This window comes from Marmota marmota, unplaced genomic scaffold, assembly GCF_001458135.2.
Source record: "Marmota marmota marmota unplaced genomic scaffold, marMar, whole genome shotgun sequence".
In the NCBI taxonomy this organism is placed as follows: domain Eukaryota; kingdom Metazoa; phylum Chordata; class Mammalia; order Rodentia; family Sciuridae; genus Marmota; species Marmota marmota.
The window spans coordinates 49676344-49696187 of NW_026000037.1; the positions used below are offsets into that span (position 1 = coordinate 49676344).

Sequence of the window (19844 nt, forward strand, 5' to 3'; positions counted from 1 at the left end):
AAATATTTCCTGCTTACTCCTAAAATAATTATTTTTTTCTTCTCTGTCTCCCTAATTAATATGTATGTGTCTTATTTGCTTACATGGGTATTTGTGTTGAGAATACTTAAATTTAAAGGCCCCCAGAGCTTGTATAGTCCTTTCTAATTCCTAGAACTTGGTCGAAATTTTTAGAACTTCTTTAGCACTGATGATTTCATTTTGTTCATTGTTTTCTCCCTCGAATGCAGGAAGAACTTCAATGGGGAAATATTTACACTATGTGAAAGTGACAAAGTTGTCTAAATTATTCTATTGCTTCAAATGATCTATTTAGTAATACTGTGGGGGCTGGAGCTCAGTGACAGAGTATGTGCTTAGCACAAATGAGGCCCTGAGTTCAATTCCTGGGTCTGAAAAAGAAAGGAATCAATCAATCAATCAATAAAAAGTACTTTAAGATGAATGACTTATAGTTTTAATAGAAAAACAAAAGTAAATAAGGCTGCAGGCATGGACTGTTAGTGATATCTAGTATATGCCTCAGAACTGCTTTAGTCATTTCAAAATGGTATATGCTCACAAATGTGGTGCATGCTGTTCATTAAGAATTAAGAGTTATATTAACATTTTATATCGTGAAACTTATAAAAATGTTTCAAGTGAAACTTTTCTCACACACACACAAAAAAAAAGAAAGAAAAAGAAAAAGAAACAAGAAATGACTTCTGGAGGTTGAATAAATTTCTCTGATGGGGCTGAGAACTACCTAAGGCTCATTATATGCACAGAAATCTGAATAACAAGATGTCTTCTCTGAAGAGCTGGTGGACACAAGCAGTCAAGGCCAAATCTTTATCTTGGTTGTATTCAAGCCTTATCAGAAAGGTAGTTAAGTGGGATCCCCTTCTGAGGTTTCCTTCCTGAGCCTTCTCTGTACTACTACCCATACATGAATCTTCCTCTGCCGCCACCTTGTGGGGCTTTATCAAATCTTAACTATATTAGTAGTGATTAAGCTGATATCAACTAAGCAAAATTGTAGCTATGTACAATTATAGAATTTTTGGCAGTTAATAGAAAAGTGATAATCTATATTTTTAGTGGCTTCCCCTAAATATAATTTAAAGTGTTATTTTTTAAAATAAAAGCAAAGAAGGTAACCTTCTCCCTCATTATCTGTGCTTCTAATCCTCTGCCCAATCTTGGAAAGAAATTCATTTTAAATTAAGCTGCTCAGGACCCAGGGTACTTCTGCTACAAAGTCAGAGGGTAAGAAGGGAAGCACCTATATGTAGGGCACAGGGTAACATGCATCGAGACTGTGTAGGACTACTTTGACTACACCCACCTTATACCTTCCTGACCTTCCTTATGTGATCTCCTGGTGTCCTGGGTTTTCCTACAGGTACAGCACTTGCCTCACTTTTTTGAAACTTCTATTTGACTTATCCGCCATTCCCAGTAAGCTGTAAGCTCCACAGGGCCAGGAAACATATCTTCATCCTTTCTGAATCCTCTCATCAGCAGTAGAGCCTCACACAGAAGCAGCACTCAATGAATCGACTTTCTTTGGAAAATCCTTTTTCCTTAGAAGGGGAAAACTATAGGGTTGGGGCCAGTTTTAATCTAATCTAATCAATATACCCCACCTTCTAGTTATGGTGATTAAGTAAGGGATGGTCATGCACCCCAATTAGAACCAAAGAGATAAAGTGGAAATTCCCCGAGCTATTTGTGAATCAAGGGTTGAGAGGGGGCCTCCCTCCTGTCCTAAGGAAGAGGGAGAGGGACAGAAACTGTTGATATACCAGAAGAAGCCTAATCTGAATCCAAGACTGGTGAGTCATATGAGTCAATATATTTTCTTGTTTAGATATGTTGAGTTGGGCTTTCTTCACAACATAAAGATTAACTGAACTAATGGGGAATATCTCCCTTTTTCACAGGAGAAACTGAGATTCAAACTGAGTTACTAATGTTTCAAAATCAATAGATAAAGTTGGAATCAGTTTCAGTCCAGAATATGCTTGTTTTATGATTCCTTCAAGAGAATAACTAGAATCAATCTGACTTCTCTTGAAGTCAGACTGTGTATGTGAATTAATAAAATCTGTATTAATAAAGTTTAAAATAATCAGTAAAATTCGTTCCAACTCTGGCATTGATACTAATTTATTATCTTCATGATATGGTTAAAATCTGATATACATATTTTAGGCTCATGCCTTTCCAATAGCTATCACTCTTGTTTTCCTCAAAGCCTTTCTCAACTTATGTAAAGATTTATTTAAAATAATATGCAGAGGAATACTTTACTGAGGAAATTTAATGTAAATTATTATTTGATCTTTCTTATTCTTATGCCCAATATTTTCCTCCTATAAGGTCCTTGCTTAGCATCTGGATGGCAATCTTAAGTGACAGCCGCCATTTTAATGAAAAAGTTGTGCTTTCCAGCCCAAGGGTCTTTCTTAGAAGGCACACCACTCCCTCATACCAACCCAACCCCTAACTACCCGCATTAGGACTTGGTGGGCTCTGATTCCTGGGCCTGCCCCTTAAAGTCCCGGAACCCAAGTCTGTTTTGCCTTTCTTTGCTATAGAGGCTATAGAAAGATGGCCTTTATTTGTCAGCTCTGTCAAATAAGTTCTCCTGTGTATTTCTGCCTGATCTTTCATTCTTGCTTACCTGTCTCTCATTCCTTGCTTTCCCTTCACCTCCTACATTCCAACTGAACCCTTTTTTGTACCTTTCCATTTGATTATATTTTTGGATATCATTAACTATGATTTTATTAGACAATTTATAGGAAACTCTTGCATAAAGATTCTGTTACTAGGTAACATCCTCCTTTCTCCTGGGCTGGTTGCCTAATTCTCTTGTAATATGTGGCCCAAGTATGTAATCCAATGGTAGCTGATAAAAATCTAGTTTTTTTTTCTTCTCTTTCTCTCCTAGATAGCCTAGTTGCTCAGTCATGTATTTTGATGCACTATTTAATATAATTATTCTATAAATATTACCTTATGCAATTTATTTGGATCTTTTCTTTCCTTACAGAATAATTACATAGGTTGAGACTCTAATTAAAAGAGTTGTTAAATTGGGGCAGAGTTGTAAGGTAAGTTTCAGAACTTCTTTTTTCTTCAATATACTTGATATTTTTCAATCGCCCTTGAAGATCTGTTCTTCATCTTTCTCTACATTGCTCTGTGCCCTGAGAGACTGACCTTTTTATCAACTACTTCCTTTTCCTCTGGTTTCTGATCAGGCTTAGCCAACAGAAGCACTGACAGGAGATCAAAGGCAGGGAGAAGGGTGAGGTTTTGGAATTTCTTCTCTCAAATTCATGTCATCTGGCTCAGCCTGTATCTCTGCATTAAAGGTCATATATCATGGAGACTCTTCATATAACAAGTTTATCCAGGTTTCAGTAACTGCACCCTTGTCTTCTTGTACCATCAGCCCAAGGGTGGTACTAGTGCCTCAGTGTTTTAAGAGAATGCTTTTTCATCCCTTATCAGTGTCTCTTACCTATGTGGATAACTTTGTAAATAGTGACTGTATGACAACCCTTTTATTGTTGTGTTTTGAACGTGCCATCATCATTTTTTTTTTTAATGGCAGCAGCTAAGCATTATAGTTAAAGACCAGAAAGCAAGACATGTGTCCAAGTGAAGCCAGAATTAAAAGATGCAGTCAGTATAGATACAGTCAGTATAGATAGGTAAATCCAGTCGGGTAGGATTATAGAGGCCAATTTGGGTCCAGGAAGTTGGAGGGGGTATTTAAATCCTAATGCCTTCAGAGCTCTTCCTCCACCCTAATCAAGATAACCTTCTCCTGCTCCAACCTGTTGCTGAGATTACTTGTCCCAGGAATTTTTCCTTCCTTCTTGGCTCCTCCAGCCTAACTGCTTCTTAACTTTTGGCCATCTCATTGAGCATCTCCTGGGCCTAGTCACATATGCAGGAAAGAAAGAGATAAGGGAAAGAGGGCAGGAGAACAAAGGAAGCCTAGGACATATTTAAAAAGACAAATCCCTCACTTCTTTGGATACCAGGATACCAGCTATGGCCCCCTTCTCCTTCTCAGGAGAAGTCTATATTCCCCCTTTTTAAATAAACCTTGCTTTATATGCTTGCCTTGGCATGCTTCTCTAGTGTTGTACTTTAACATTTGAGGGAGCAGAACTCTGTAACCAGCGGTATCACAAGGTGAGCTTGGTTGAGTGGATCTCATGTGGTGTGTTTACTGGGCTTGTTGTACCCACTCTGGGTTCTCTTGGCACCATTGCAGATCACAGGTCTTCATCTATGTCAGTAAACATCTTAATTCCTATTAGGGACTTTATAAGGAAGATTCCAAGATTATTCTTTTCATTTTGATTTAGTTTCTAATTAAAAATATTAAGTTTTAAATCAGTTAATTCTCAGATTTAAGTAGCTACAAAAGCTCTAAGAATGGGACTTTACTTGTTCACTCATCATTCATTCAAAACTGCACAAGCACTGTGGGTCATTATTTTAACATGAAAAATGACCAGGTTATGTTTTGTTTGAAAAACATTTTGCAATTGTTTTGGTCTATATCCACCTTAAAAGTTTAACTTATTACTATCCTAGTTTTCTCTTAAAATGTAATTGATGCTACTTATTTCCCAAGATTGTTATGAAGATCAAATGTGATAATGTGCAAAATTGTCTGTGAAAGATATCCCGTGCTATGTGCTATATAAATACACCAATTGTAATTTGTTCATTCTTATTACAGGTCTCATTTGAACAAATATTTTTAGAAATTTGGGAGTGTCTTATTTCACACATATATAAAACACCTGAGGATTAATATGAAAATGTGTTGATCTCAGCTTTCATCCAGTCTAAAACCTACTGAAGAACTGGGTCACTTTTCTTTTTAATGAAACTATTTTTAATTTTTTGTAAAAGGCATTATCTCACTTGATTCACATTATACTTAAGCAAGTTACTAATAAAAGCAATAAGCACCAAAAAAGCATCCATTTAACATTTAGTTTATATATTTCTAAAGTCAGTTTTGTGAGTTTATCAACCCATCTTATGTATATGTAATCTAAAACATATTCATGAGCATGAAACTTAGATTTAAAATTTAAGATAGACATTTTTCCAATGTTGCCTGAGTAGCACTTTACTTTATTGAGGTTATTAACTATAGTGTTCTACTCTTATTAAGTATTATTTGTGGACACACATTGTGATCAACATTTCTCAAGAAGTCTTCATGTAATACAATTGCTTAATAAGACTTAATAATCAAAGTGAGGATGTGTATGTTCAGGAACCTTTTGAAGAGCTCTGTAGACACTCTTCATATGTGCACTATTTATTAAATTGCTGTAAAGTTTGTGCTTCTGCCAAAAGACTAATTTATATTACTAGAAATAAAACCAGAAAACTTGTTTAAGCTTAGGTAAAGAAAGGTAATTTTGTCATTTGGTTAAGGTAATAATGGTGAAGAGTATTTATTTTTGTCTTATTTGAAAAGCTTATTCTTTTCTCTTTGTCTTTACTGTTGGACAGTAACCTTTGTGTAATTGATGAAAACTATTGTGGGTTTATATGAAAATATCATTTTATAATGAAATAAATGGCTTCATTTTATAATGTCATATTTTTATGCATTATGCAAATAGCACATATATAAGCTTCCATTATACCATGTTAAAAGACAATGAATAATTTCTGGACTAAGTTTGATAATTATTGTATATCAGTTAAATAAATTTATATAATACATTTTAGCATGATACAGATAAATAAATACTAGGCTGGATCCAAGGTGACATTATAACACAGGACATTGTGACTAAGTGTCTATTCTTCCTCACCTTTCAGGTTTTGTGTGTTGTGGACTGAATTGTATCCTTCCACAAATTCTTTTTTTGTTTGTTTGTTTGTGGTGTGGGGGATTGAATCCAGGAGTGCTCAACAACTGGGCCACATCCCAACCTTTTTTATATTTTTATTTAGGGACAGGTTAAGTTGCTTAGGACCTTTATAAGTTGCCAAGGCTGGCTTTGAACTCTCCATCCTCCTACTTCAGCCTCCTGAGCTCCTGAGATTACAGGTGTGCGACACTGCACTCAGCCCACAATTTTTTGTTGTTGTTGTTTAAACCTTAAAACCCAATGTGATGGGATTTAGACATGAGGCCCTTAAGAGATAATTTGGTCTAGATGAGGTACTAAGGATGGGGTCCTTCTGATGAGATTAATGCCCTTATAAGAAGAGAGCTAACAGAATTTAACTTGCTTCCTCTTTCTCAATCCTCACTTACACAAGCAAAAGGTGATGTTAGAACACAGGAAGAAGGCAGCTATCTGCAACCCAAGGACTGACCCTGAAAGTACCTTGATCTTAAGCTTCCACTTTCTAGAACAGTGAGAAATAAATTCCTTTTTTTTTAAGGCACCCAAATTGTGGCATTTTGTTCTGGTCACCTGAGCTGACTGAGGTACCTTTTGTACACTTTCTCAAGTGCTAAATAGATTTAGAACTTGCCAGAATTATTTTGCATATTCAATTGACTGTTATCTTCAATCCATTAAGTCATAAAGTTATTTCTATTATTTACTAATTTTTATGGGCCAAATAAATCAATTAACTAATTAAAATTAATCAATTTTTAGTGATACCAAAGAAGTATTAATTTCTTAGGCCCTTTTCACTTTCACTTGTAGCATTAACGGTTAGTCCTCATTTTAGGGTCGTTTTGGAAAAATCTCCCATGCCTTAAAAAATATTTTGTTACCATTTCTAGAAGTAGAGAATAACACCCTCCATTAAGATGCAGACGCTGGGTGGTTGGAAGGTACCCTTATCAGTCAAGCTGTTAACTTCCAGAAGCTCCTAAAATCAACACCATACCTGATCTCATTATTTAATCTCAAACTTAATAGGCCCAGTATTAATTTTTGATCTCATACCAAATAGTACCATGTCATTAAAGGCAAATCTGAAAACATCTGTAAATCCCTGAAGTTTCACCTTAAAATAGAACAATACCTCACCATCTCAACTACTACACTGATATCACCATCAACTCTAGAGTGTCAACAGACTTGTCTCAGTCTATCATCAACACAGCTGAAAGGGGACATGATATGACCTCCAGTTGAAGTCATATCATATCCCACTTAGGTTCCAACTTTCAGCTCCCTCTCTCAGCCAGACCATGAAGGAGTCTTCAAAATGGTCTATAAGACTTAGATGTCTGCTCTGTAACCACTCCTACCTCTGTTTCCATCTACTCAAGGTTCACCGCCCTCCTTGCTGTTACTCAAAGAGGTTAGGCAGGCCTTTGCTTGAGGACCTTAGCTTTAGTGTTGCCCTAGAATACTCTTCCAACTGATACCCACATGTCTTAAGTTGCTCATGTCCTTTAAGTTTTTGCTCAAATCTCATCTTTGTAAGGAGGCTAACCTGAGCACTCTTAAGTACTGCAACCTATTCTGTCTTCTTCCTCCCCTGAACTTTGCTTTAGTTTCCATTTTTAATCTAATAGCACTTACCATCATCTCCTCATATACTCCTTCCTTTTCTTATTTTCTTTATTCACCATTGTCTTTTCTACTTGCTTGAATGTAAACTCTTCAAGGTCATGGACATTTGTTACCTCCCATTGCTATACTTTTCCCCGTTTAAAATAGCATTACTTTATATGTGTTCAACAAATCATTGTTGAATAAATGAATTATGAAGCTTCTTGGTGATAGAAAGTAAACTCCATTAATTTTGGTTTTCAATTAGCTGATGGGGCTTATTTGTGGTGTTTAGTATAATTTGACTTATATGAAAGAAGTAGGCTTTGACTGCAACTAAAGTTTGCCTCATACACACTTATTTCTCCTGTGTCCCCACTCTTCATTCATATAGGAGGAAAGAGAAAATGCGGTGACAATAGATGGGGAAGAAAACCAGAATTAATTTAGTGTTTACAATGTATTGGTAATTGTGTTGGTTAATTGAATATCTAAATTTATGATTAAGCCATCATGATTCAGAAGAAATTCACAGGTGGACATCATCATGTGAGGCTTGTGATCACCAGAAAGCATGTATGCTTTGTAAGAGAAGTGAATCAATTGGTTAACCTTGGTCAAAATAATGCATCTTCCTGTCTATTTCTCTAAATGTTTTTCTACTATTCATTTTCTACTCTTTTAGCCCCCCTTTTCCCCTGTGTAAATAATAAATAATTTTTATTAAATTTGAAGTACTAAAGTTGGAGGTAGGCAGGGAAAGGGAAATGCATTAAGAGATTATGTTCTGTTGCCTAACTGTTTGAGTTCTAATCTCTGCTTTGCTACTACACAACCATGGGCAAGTGAAATACAATTTACTACCTTACTTATTGCATTAGCAAAATAGGATTAATAATAGTACATGCCACATAGGGTTGTTTTGAGGAATAGCACCTCACAATCAACAATGCCTACTACATAGCATTCACTCTAGAAATAGCTATTTTACAAAATATTGAAGTATTTTCTGAAATAAAAGTATATGATTTTAAATTTTTTGTGCATTACATTTTCATAAAATGCTGTTGTTCATACAGTGTAAACTGATTCATTGAGACAAATTATCATCACTTTTATTTTTTAAAAAAATCAAGGATCATCTGAATTTTTTATTTTTGAAACATTATAATTACAAATACTAAGTTTAGGGAGTGAGATGCTGATGCTGCAGAATGTGGTTTTCAAAGTCTTCTCTGTGTCTATCTTCATGATAGGAACTTTCCTGTGCAACCCTTTCTCTAAGGAAGAGATACACTGTCAGGATCTATAAAGGATCTAATATTTTACCCCACTTGCAAGCTAATAAAGTTTCAGAGAAATTGGCAGAAGGCATGAGATTTCTGATTCAGAGATAAAGGACTTTATTACTCAAAGCACAAAAGCAGCTTGAGCAAAGTCCCCCAGGGCAAAGTGGAACTGTCAGGAGGGTGATGCAATTCAGTGGGTTTGTTACCAGGCTGCTTAGGAAACTACATACTTTGGAAAGTCCTGTCTTTTAAAAGGGCTAATAACAAACCTACCCAAACTTTGTCCTGGAGGAAAATATTATCTTAAAAATTACATGTGCATAAGTCTGGAGTTGTGGCTCAGCGGTAGAGTGTAGAGTGCTCAACTAGCAAGTGCAAGGCCCTGGGTTCAATCCTCAGTACCACATAAAAAAATAAATGAATAAAATAAAGGTATTGTATCCAACTACAAGTAAAAAATGAATATTAAAAAAAATTACACGTGCAGAAATGTAAGAGACCCATGGAGATTTGACACCTGGTATGCCCAAATGTAATGCATCAATCAGTATGATCATTGTAATGAAGATACCCCAAAGTTCAGATCCTAGATTTAGACTAACATAGTAAATGTGGACAATCTTTCCCTAAGTATTTATTTGAATATATAGTTAATTCTGTGTATTAACTTGGCAACAATTTGTTCAGCTTTCTATTATCACTTGATACCTTAATGAGTCATACATTCTTTTCTGCTACCAAGTAGAATTTGCCATTTTTTCTACTTATTTATTTATCCCAGTAATTTAACTTTATTGGTAAAGTATTTCTTATTGTGTCAGAGGAACTGACACTTTCTCAAGAATAGCTTGTACATTTTCAAGCTTCCTTTCTCTCTGTCTCTTCCTGGTAAAACTGTTTCACAAGGTCCAAGATATTCCTCTGTGGTGTAGCTAAACAATAGTTAAGCTTTGCAAGACTGATTTCATCTGCTAATAGTTAACACTTCTTTTTAACATCCTTATTTTTGAAATAGCTCCTCTCTTATTCTTCAGTGATAACTTGAAATAATATCATCTTTGTTTTGTCTTAAAACTGAAACTATGACTATTTTGTTCTTTTAAACTCAGAGCTATAAATTTCATTTGTATTCTAGATAAAAGCAGACTTGTCAATTACTTAAAAATCAAAATTAAAAATTAACTCTTAAAGAGCAAAATATTCTTTGGTATAGATAATATTTAATAAGGGTTTTCCAAAGGTTGAGTCACTGGTAGGATTGCCAGATAATATAATAATATACAGGACACTGTGCATTACTGACCTATAAACAGCAAAAAATTCTAAATATAAGTGTACGTGTGTATAATATTTGAGACTTACCCTAATTATTTACTTGAAAATCAAATTTAACTAGATATCCTATGTTTTTATTTGTTACGTTTGACAGTTGTGGCCAGACTCCTAAATTTGGAGTCAATTGGGGTTTAATGCAGAAGTACTCTCCTTGGGGCACAACTTCAAAGTTCTGATGTGACATCAATACTACACAAAAGCAAAGATTAGTAACTGCAAAATTTGAAATTCAAAGATGACTAAGTCTAAGCGCAGAAGAGTCTAAGAGTAGAAGTGTGCTGCCCGGTTTTGATTTTCTAGGGAGAAAAGAAACTTTAGGAAACAATAGCTTAGAGAATCTGGAGTGAGTTGGTTAAGAACTTGAGTGAGCCAATAAGAGCTGAACAAACAGGTTCTCTGAGCCAAGAGACCTGATAGCCAATCAGAACTGAGGAGAGTGAGGCTAGACTCCGAGAAGGGGCGGGCTCCCGCAGTGTGGTCGTGAAAGGCAGGACTCAGCCAATCGGAACTAGGTAGGGCGGGGCTGGATTCAGGGGGCGGGCTTGAACGCGCGAACGCGACGCGCGGGGATTGGGTGGCTTTCGGCCTGAGCTGCACCTGCACTTCCTCGCTTTTCTCACCAGGGCGAACGCCAACTCAAGAGTGACTATTGGGTGACACTTGGTCGGCTCTTCATGGCCTACCCGGGATATGGAGGAGGGGTGAGTCCTGGTTACTTTTTCGTGGCCTCGGTCCTCGCTGGGTGTGTGGCCCGACGGGCGGTGCCACCGTGCGGGTCCGCCCACTGCCTCCGCGTCCTTCTCTGGTGACTGGTACTAGAGGGCCTGAAACAGAACTCTGAGTAGTGCTGGAAACAGGGGCTGGGCGGGCTAAAATGGAACTGCAGGTGTTCCGATCCTTGAGGACCCTTAAGTGTCGACCCTCAGTGTGACGTTGCCATGTGAATTGTGTTTTTGAAATTTCTTTTCTTGGAACCGAGGAATAAAACATCCTTCTCCTTTTGTAATAATCTTATAGGGTTCTCACCCCTGCTCCACGCAGTTTTGTTACAGATCCTCTTTCTGAAATTATTTTTACCACTTCTCATTTTTAAAACTCCTTACAAATACGTTAAGATGAACTCTAAATGCCCCCGATACCTTTTGTCAGAGCAAAGACAATCTGTTTTTCTAGACTTTGTTTTTGAAGTTGTGAAGATTATTCTTTCTCATGTAATTGTTTTTTCTACATCACCTTTGGAGTTAGAATTCTTAATTGTAGTATCCTGTGGCTAGTACCTTCCTTTTGGAAAGGAATTCCAAGTCTTCAACCTTTTTATCAGTAATTTTCAAAGTGCCTGGAGCATACTTTTTATTTACAAAGAGTGTGGGATGGTCCACTAGGGTGCAGGCAGAAGGTAGCCTGTTTTCTATTTTTATTTTAACTTTTTTAAACCTAAAAATGGAAATTATGCTTTATTAATTTTAATCCAGATATTGACACTAGTGTATAGTAGTGGTGTTCAAAGGAATTAATTCTAATCCTTGGAACTAAGGGAGAATCATTTTTTAAGGTAATGGATTTCCAGGCTCTCAACTCTGACACATACTTGTTCCTAAACTGAGTTGCTTGAAAACGTGCCTGAATTCCCTCTGGCATCTTCTACTTTCTAATGTCTACTTTCAGTCCTTAAGTTACTAAGGAAGTTTAAGGTGCCTAAGGAAGGTAAAATCTCTTTCAAAATTAGTCAAAATAGCATGAATCCATGAGGCAGTTTAAATTTCATTACCTTCTACATATTTTAATTAGATTGCAGTCCCTGTTAGAAATATGTTACTTTTACTCCTAGTTGGATATCCTAATTTCATGTATGTGGTAGAGATGATGGTGATAGTAATAACATATTAATTGAAAGGATTTGCTACTTCCTTACCCCCATTTTTATCAGAGTGCTTGTGTTTAATGGAAGGAAACATCTGTAATAACATATTAATTGAAAGGATTTGCTACTTCCTTACCCCCATTTTTATCAGAGTGCTTGTGTTTAATGGAAGGAAACATCTGAACATATTTTAAACATTTAAATGCTTTTTTTCTGCTTATCCTAATAAAAACAGCTCTTCACATCTATTCTCCAACTCCTTATTAGTAGCTAGGACAAAAATACCCTCAAACAAAGAAAGCAATATAGATTAGTAAAATTAATACTTTTCAGTGGAACTCTTTTAAGATACATTGAATAAAATCCAAGGGTAAAATGTGCATTATTTCTTTATTTGGAATATATTTATAAGTTAAAATTGTTTTATGAAACATATTAACTATAGTCAATATAGACCTAAATTAATATTTTTATATTTAACAAAATATAAAATGGTAGCTGTTAGACCTTTTTGAAAGTATACTTTTATCTGACCCAGTAAATGATTCATCTTTTTAAATGCTTTTCTAATACTTTTTTACTTGTTTAGTAAGAGTTTTTTTAATCAAAATTGTATTATTTTCATTATACTAATTTTATAATAAAAATTTTCACAGGAAAAAAAATTTAAAATTTTAATTTATACATATTTTCATTATATTTTTTTTTCTTCCTTCTACTTGAAATTCTTTTTTCTTTCTGTCTTATGGCAACCTCTTTTCAGCCTTCAGGTCAAGATTTTTATTTAATGGAATGAGTTTATAATCTACTACTTCTTTCTCTCTGGACTCACAAAAATTCTGAGCAAAATGTTTTTCTAAGGTATTAAAAGCATATGCCATGTCCCAAAATGAACAGTAAATAAGAGAGAAACCATAGCCATAGCATGAAATAAATGTGGATAGGGTTTATCCACATGTCTCTGAGGGTAAGTATATTTGAATACATGGTCTACTTCTTACTAGCTATTTGACCTTGACCAGGTCAGGAGATCTTGAAGTTTCAGAACCTCAACTGCAAAAAGAACAAAATACTTTTATATCTCATGGAGTTGTGAAAATTTAATGAAATAATCAATGGAAGTACTTAGAGTGGTACATGGCATATAAAAAGCCCTCAATAAATATTAACTGCCTAATATTATTATTTCATTGGTATTATTATTTTTCTTATTAGTATTGGAGTGGACTATTAGAGTTGTCACTGTATTTTTTTCTTGTCATCTTAATTTTTTAAAAAATAAATCTTTTATGGTGGAGAGGATATTTGAGCTATAAGCAGTTTCCCATGATTAGGTCCCAGTTTCATTGTATTGACCACATTTTTTTCTAAGTATGTGTCTTGAGGTATAATTCTGAGTTTCACTATATGTGAAATCTTACGTTTTACTTTCATTTATTTCACTGATGATGATGGTAAACTTTAAAAATTATACCTTATATTCTTTTGTTGAATTAAGTTCTTAGTGGCTGATGTATTTTTTCTTTTTAACTACTTTTTAAAATTTTTTTACTTGTAGATGGACACAATACCTTTATTTATTTATTATTATGTGGTGCTGAGGATTGAACCCAGTGCCTCACACATGTTAGACAAGCTCTCTACCATTGAGCTATACCTCTAGCTCTTAACTACTTTTAATGCTGAATAACAAATACTAATGAACTCTGTCTTAATGTTAGTTACCTAGTATTATGTAGCTTAAGCTTTTGTGATAATTATGTTTGGGAGCTTTTGGTAACTATATTTTTACTTTTCAGTGGACTTTCAATACATATTTTATTTGAAGCCACTTTAATGGATAATTTTTGTATTATTTATTTTCTTCTCTTTTACTCTTGTAGTTTGGAAATTTTAGTGGTCAGATGCCAGGAATGCAAATGCCAGGAACAGGTCCAAACATGCTCCCTGGTGGTTACTCTGGGTACCCAGCATATTCAGACAATTATTCTTCAGCTGATGATGCTATGTGGAGTTATTTCACTGCTGTTGCTGGACAGGTAAGGTGCTAAAATTATTGCACAAGTGTTAGTTTAAAAAAAATGATTGGTATTCAAAAGAAATGTCAAGTATTTCACTTAGTATATCAGTTTAAATGCATATGGAACTTATGTTTAAATTTTTTCTAGGCTGGTTTTGTTCTTGAGACCTGAGATGAGGGCAGTCATAATTATTTTATTTTAAAAAGTCACTTTAAATCAATTGAAAGAGGAAAGATTTTCAAAGTAGAAAAATCTAATTCTTCCTTACATAGTAGGATGTCTTCTAAGGTTTGATGTTGTTTGTCATCACCAAAACTCATGTTGAAATTTACATGCCAGTGCAGTGGTACTGAGAGGTAGTAGTGCCTTTAAGAGGCCTTTAGGTCATGTGGGCTCCATCTTCATCAGAGGATAAAGGTGATTCTTGAAAGAGTGGGTTAGTTATTTCACATTGGAGTGGATTGTTTTGAAGTGAGTCAGTCACCTCCCATTTTTCTCTCTCACACATTTGTCTCTGGTCTTCACACCTGGTCCTTACAAAGAAAAGCTGATGCCTGTGCTTTACCTAGCTTCCAGAAATATAAGCAAAACCAAACCTCTTTTCTTTAGAAGTTACACAGCCTCAGTTATATAGCTGCAGAAAATAGACCAACACTTTTCTTGCTGACATTATTTGACAAAGGGATTTTGTTACTAGTAGTTAAGTACATCATCAAAACATAAGTATTATAGTACTTAGATGTTTTCTTATTTTGAACTATCTTATCTCTCACTTAATCGTCTTAATATCTTCCCTATGTTTGACAATGAGAAGAATTCTATTCCCTTGGAGAGATTGATAATCTAAAGCTAATTACATTTAGTCTGAACATCCTTTTATAGCAAACAAGGATGACTATTATAAATTTAAGGGAAGGTAAGAGATATTTACAGCAATTAGTATTTAGTCTAGGGAACAATATTTTAACTTTGCCATTCATTCCATTAAAAAGAAGTGTTTGTGTGTATGTGTTTGTGTGTATGTGTTTGTGTGTGTGTGTGTGTGTGTAATTTGAAACCCAAGTATGTCAAACAGTATTATAAATAGGAAATCACCTCAAAATATCATAAATTTATTCAAGTTGAGCAATTACATTTTTTCCACAGAAGGATTTATGTCATTTTTAGTGATTTTTTTAATTTATATGACTGTCCAGTCTTTCAAAAAGATTATCTATATAATCATATTAGGGCATATTTTTCTATTTTTAACAAAATATTACAGAAATTATTATCTTAATGATATATTATAGTATTAGTATGTTATTACTCTCTAATAAATTTGAATAAGTATGTAGAAGGCAGGCTTTATTATGACCAATTGGGAAGTATGAACCTGCCAATTCAGGTACGTGAGTTTCGCATGCAAAGTTTTAGTGATAATAAGTAATTATGTGGTCAGGCAAAGTTTTTTTTCTTTATTTCTATTGCAACTACTGTTTATTATACCACAATTTATTCCTTTTAAAGTAATTTTATATTCATTATCTTGTGAAAGTTCAAGTGGTCTTAATGGAAGTATGTATCACATCCATTTTTATGAGATATCAGTTGCATTTTTTAATAAGAGAATTGTTGAGTATTGAAGATAGGAAAGAATATAATTGCGATACATATTTGTATATTTACATATATAAGTGTGATAACATATACACACATTTTGATATTTATATGTGTTATATATTTATTTATATTTTTGTATATTTTTTTCCATGGTTCCTAGCTCATAATGCCTTCCCTGAGGCAGGATATAGGGCATAGAAACTAGAATTTCTCTTCCCCAAGGAAGTCACAGAAACTTTTCCCTGTTCTTATATGGCCATAATTTTCTTTATTCTCTGATTTACCTTACCTGACAGGAGGTCATAAGACTCTTATTCCAGAGGAGTTCTCTCCCAAACCCTGGAGGAAGGAATGCTACACAGAGGCCAAGTAGAGTCTGAATTTTAGGCCTTGCTGGATTTTCTTACCTAGTCTATTAGCAATCATGCTGATGCTATGAAATCTGAACCCGAAAAGACGGGGTTCAGAGAACTTCTATATAGCTGAACATGTGAAGGTTCTTGTTCACCTATTGATGTGCCACGAAAGTAGTACACCCTAATTCCAAAGGAAGTCTAAAGAAAAAAAAAAATCAGAGTCCCACTGTATGGGACTTCTTGAGGCAATTAATGGATGATATCCTACATTTTATAGCATCTGATTCTTAACCCTGGTAAAATAGTAAATATTGTTTTTCTTAGGAAGAGTACACCTTCACTTCTGAAGAACAAGACATATAATTGACTTTTATCTACAGTGTATCCTTCTAGGCAGAGCAGTGGGTGAGGGGAGCTTAGGCCTTTGCAGATAAATGAGCACATGGAAATGTGGCACACAGAGTTTAAAGCTGTTTTATTTTGTGGGAGAGGAAATAGTGAGCTGTTTTGTAGTTTTCATTTCATTCATAAGAAAGATCCTAAAATAACTTTTATGTGTTTCAACTAAAATTTGCAATAAATTTTGTTTTGTATCTTTTCAACTATCTTTTCCAAGTCTGCTTTTTCCATAAATGTTCTTTCATCGTAAAGAACCTCCACACCTTTTGGTTCCTTCTTCATTGTCTAGAAGTGTAGAATTTAGAGAAATACCCAGTTTGGGAAAGGTGTGAAATATTACGGAAGAGGCTGGTGAGAAACTTTTGTGTGAAATGTTACGGAATAGACTGATGCTTGAACAGAAAATATCATCTGACATGTAGGATTTGTTGCTCTTCATTTTAATTGGATTGGTGTAGATTTTCAGTACCCTTACATTTTTCTTGAAAACTTCATGTTTGTGTGGTCTGTACATTCCATTCTTTGCATTCTTGTGCTTTCTACGTGATACACTGTTTTTATAAATGGGAAAAAATTCATGAGGCTCAGTAACTTCTCATTAATTTAATCATCAAGTAGAATGGCATTTTTCCACTTAAGAAGAGTTTAAGAAAAGATAATTTATGACTACATCACTTTTTGTGTGCTAAAAGACATTTTTTTAAAAAATCAAAAAGAAAGGTAAGTCATTTTCTTCCTTTGCCTCTTCTAATGGTTTGTAAAAGAGTCTTTTTAAATTTAGTGTGCCATCATTGACAGTAGCATGGCATTTGTGTGTTATTTCACGGAAATGGTATTGACAATGGCAGCTCTCCAAATTAATTAGTAGAGTGTTTTACTAATGACTTTTTGCTCAGAACATGAAGTTTTTGAAAGAGGTTTGTAATATAATAATCATTTGAAACAGTTGCTTCGGGACTTCTAATAGGGAGGTGGATAAATGTTGGTTAAATAAAACGTGCCCCAAAGTTCTTCTAAAGTTCCTATAACTGGAAGAAAGTATTTGTAATATAGCTACAAGTCTAAGGAAATAGGTATTTTTTAAGGTATAATTTTATTACTATAGAATTTAAAATTTAATAAAGATCCCCAAAGTATGTAGGACCTAGGAAGGAGCACTCAGATATTCTAAGCAGAGACGACTGTAAGGATGCTTCATTGAGAAGAATATTACTCAGTATTTTTAAATTTCTATTAGAACCACTGGAATTGTGTTTGCAGGTTCATTGTTAAAGATCTAGTAGAATGTGACTATCTAAATACTTCTTAGAAGTTTTTTCTAAAGTATTTGTTCATTTCTTTTTTTTATGAAGCATGTGTCTTAAATTTACCTTTTTAATCTTTTCTCATAGCTCTTGTTTTGCATCTGTACCAATGTATGTGATATTTCCAAGTGAATTACCTTACTGTATATTTGTGTAGAAAATAGGATTAGGTACTGAAACGTAAGGAGAATACTCTGTTTCATTTCCATTGTCATTTCCAATAAATTCAAACAGGAATGTTTGGACACTAATCAGAATAGCTACACAATACAGAGGACTATAAAATTTCACTAGAGGTAATTGTTAGATCGAAAAGGATATGTTTCCCTGCCAGTAAAACATTCAATATGAAGTTTTTCTTTAGACATAGTTCCTTCCAAAAATGACCATGACTGGGAATGTTTGTGAGAACTTTTTAAAAACGTTTTATGGATTTTTCTATTTTAATTAGAGATTCAATGACTTTCACAATATTTTGTTTTGAATTGTGATAGAACAGAGTCAATGTGCTGTTTTTTTCAGAAGTAGAGGAAATGATTCATTGCATTATGTTCTGTAATATGCTTTTGCGGTTGATAATTCTTTTTAGAATTTTGAAGTTGATACCAGTATTCTGAGAAATGCATATTTCTTGATTGAGCTACCATAGTTAATTAACATTTTAATATGCTTTTATATATATAACTAAACATTAAATAAGGTTATCATTATTGTTTTAACAGGATGGTGAAGTGGATGCTGAGGAACTTCAGAAATGTTTGACACAGTCTGGAATCAGTGGAACTTATTCTCGTAAGATCTTCCCCACCCCCTTTTGTTGAAATTGGAATAGGATATTCATTTTCTAGTTTTTTGTATCCCCATAATTAGAGTACATATTTAAAAATTTCATAGCAGTTATACATGCACATGGTTTAAAGAGATGGTTCAGCCAAATGGTTCAGTTATGAATATAATCTGTTCCTTGTACATTCCTTTCTTCCCAACATTAATCACTTATATAAGAGGCTTCTTTTTAGCTGATTCTTTTCGAATTGAGAGGATTAAATTCTCTTTCAACCTTGAGGTAACCCTGTCCCTTCCCTTCACACAGGAATACTTCCCAGTCTCCCATAGTACAATATGGTGGTATGGTAATTTTGGTTAGGTAATCAGTAGTTTTTTTTGGTATGTACATACTGTTTATAACTTTGTCTTGTGACAATATATGATTACTTTTCCTTTTTATATAACTTTTTGCTTTTCTTGAAATTAATAAGGTTAAGTATTCTATCTTTCTTATCAACCTGGAACTTTCCAGTGTGCTCTGTTTTTTGTGTGTGATTCTCATACTGGCATTCTTTCACCTTCATTCTGGAGCTGTCTTTGTTTTCTCCAGTTGGTTGGCCTCTTCACTCAATCTCCTGACATCTTGCTTTCCACTTAAAAAAAAATACAATCTCTTATTTCAATGAAATTTATCATTAGGTAAAATAAAAGTGGTAAATTTTGGTGACCTTATGTATATTAAAAAGATTTAATTCTGTCTTCAGAATGAAGGGATTTTAGGTCAGGTATAGAGTCCTGGGTTACAAATCATTTTCATATTGAATTTTAGAGGTATTACTTAATTGTTTTCAGCTTCCATTGTTGTTCTATCTTTTCACTTCTGGCCCATATGTGATTTGCTTTTGTTCTCCAGAAGCTTGGGAGATCTTCTCTTTGTTCCTAGTATTCAGAAATTCCATAATGCTTTACTTAGTGGTATTCTGTGGGGAACTCAGTGCATGTGTGCTTACTCTGGAAACTTATTTACTTTAGTTATGGGTAATTTTCTTCACTGATGTTTTCTCTTTCTATATTGCATGTTATTTGAACTAGGTTTTCTACTTATTCTTTTTTTTTTTTTTTTTTTTGGTGTGTGTGTGTGTGTTGTATGTGTGCTGGGGATTGTCCTTATGTGCTTAAGGCATACTTAGGTATGTCCCAGGGTAAAAGAAAACTACGCAGCTGAGAGTTGCTAACCATGTTCCTTTTGGTTAAAAATAATAGATTTTTTTTTTTTTTCACCCCTTGGTTGGAGAAAAAAGGCTCTGGTGACTGACCGGCCTTTAATTCCTCATAGTTTTCTTTCAAAGGATATCAAAAGCTGAAAGTCTACCCAAAAAGGGTAAATGAAGTACCTTTTGA

The 19844-nt window shown here is 34.4% G+C and overlaps 1 protein-coding gene across 1 annotated transcript in view; it reads left to right on the plus strand.

Moving 5' to 3' along the window:
* The first annotated feature begins 10676 nt into the window (after positions 1–10676).
* The window catches only part of Gca (grancalcin), an 18886-nt gene continuing 9718 nt past the window's right edge, over positions 10677–19844 (plus strand). Inside the window, exons 1-3 of the mRNA XM_015479257.2 lie at positions 10677–10833; positions 13877–14032; positions 18398–18467. Of these exons, the coding sequence (XP_015334743.1) occupies positions 10807–10833; positions 13877–14032; positions 18398–18467 (253 nt within the window). The 5' untranslated portion in view covers positions 10677–10806. The remainder of the gene's footprint in view (positions 10834–13876; positions 14033–18397; positions 18468–19844) is intronic.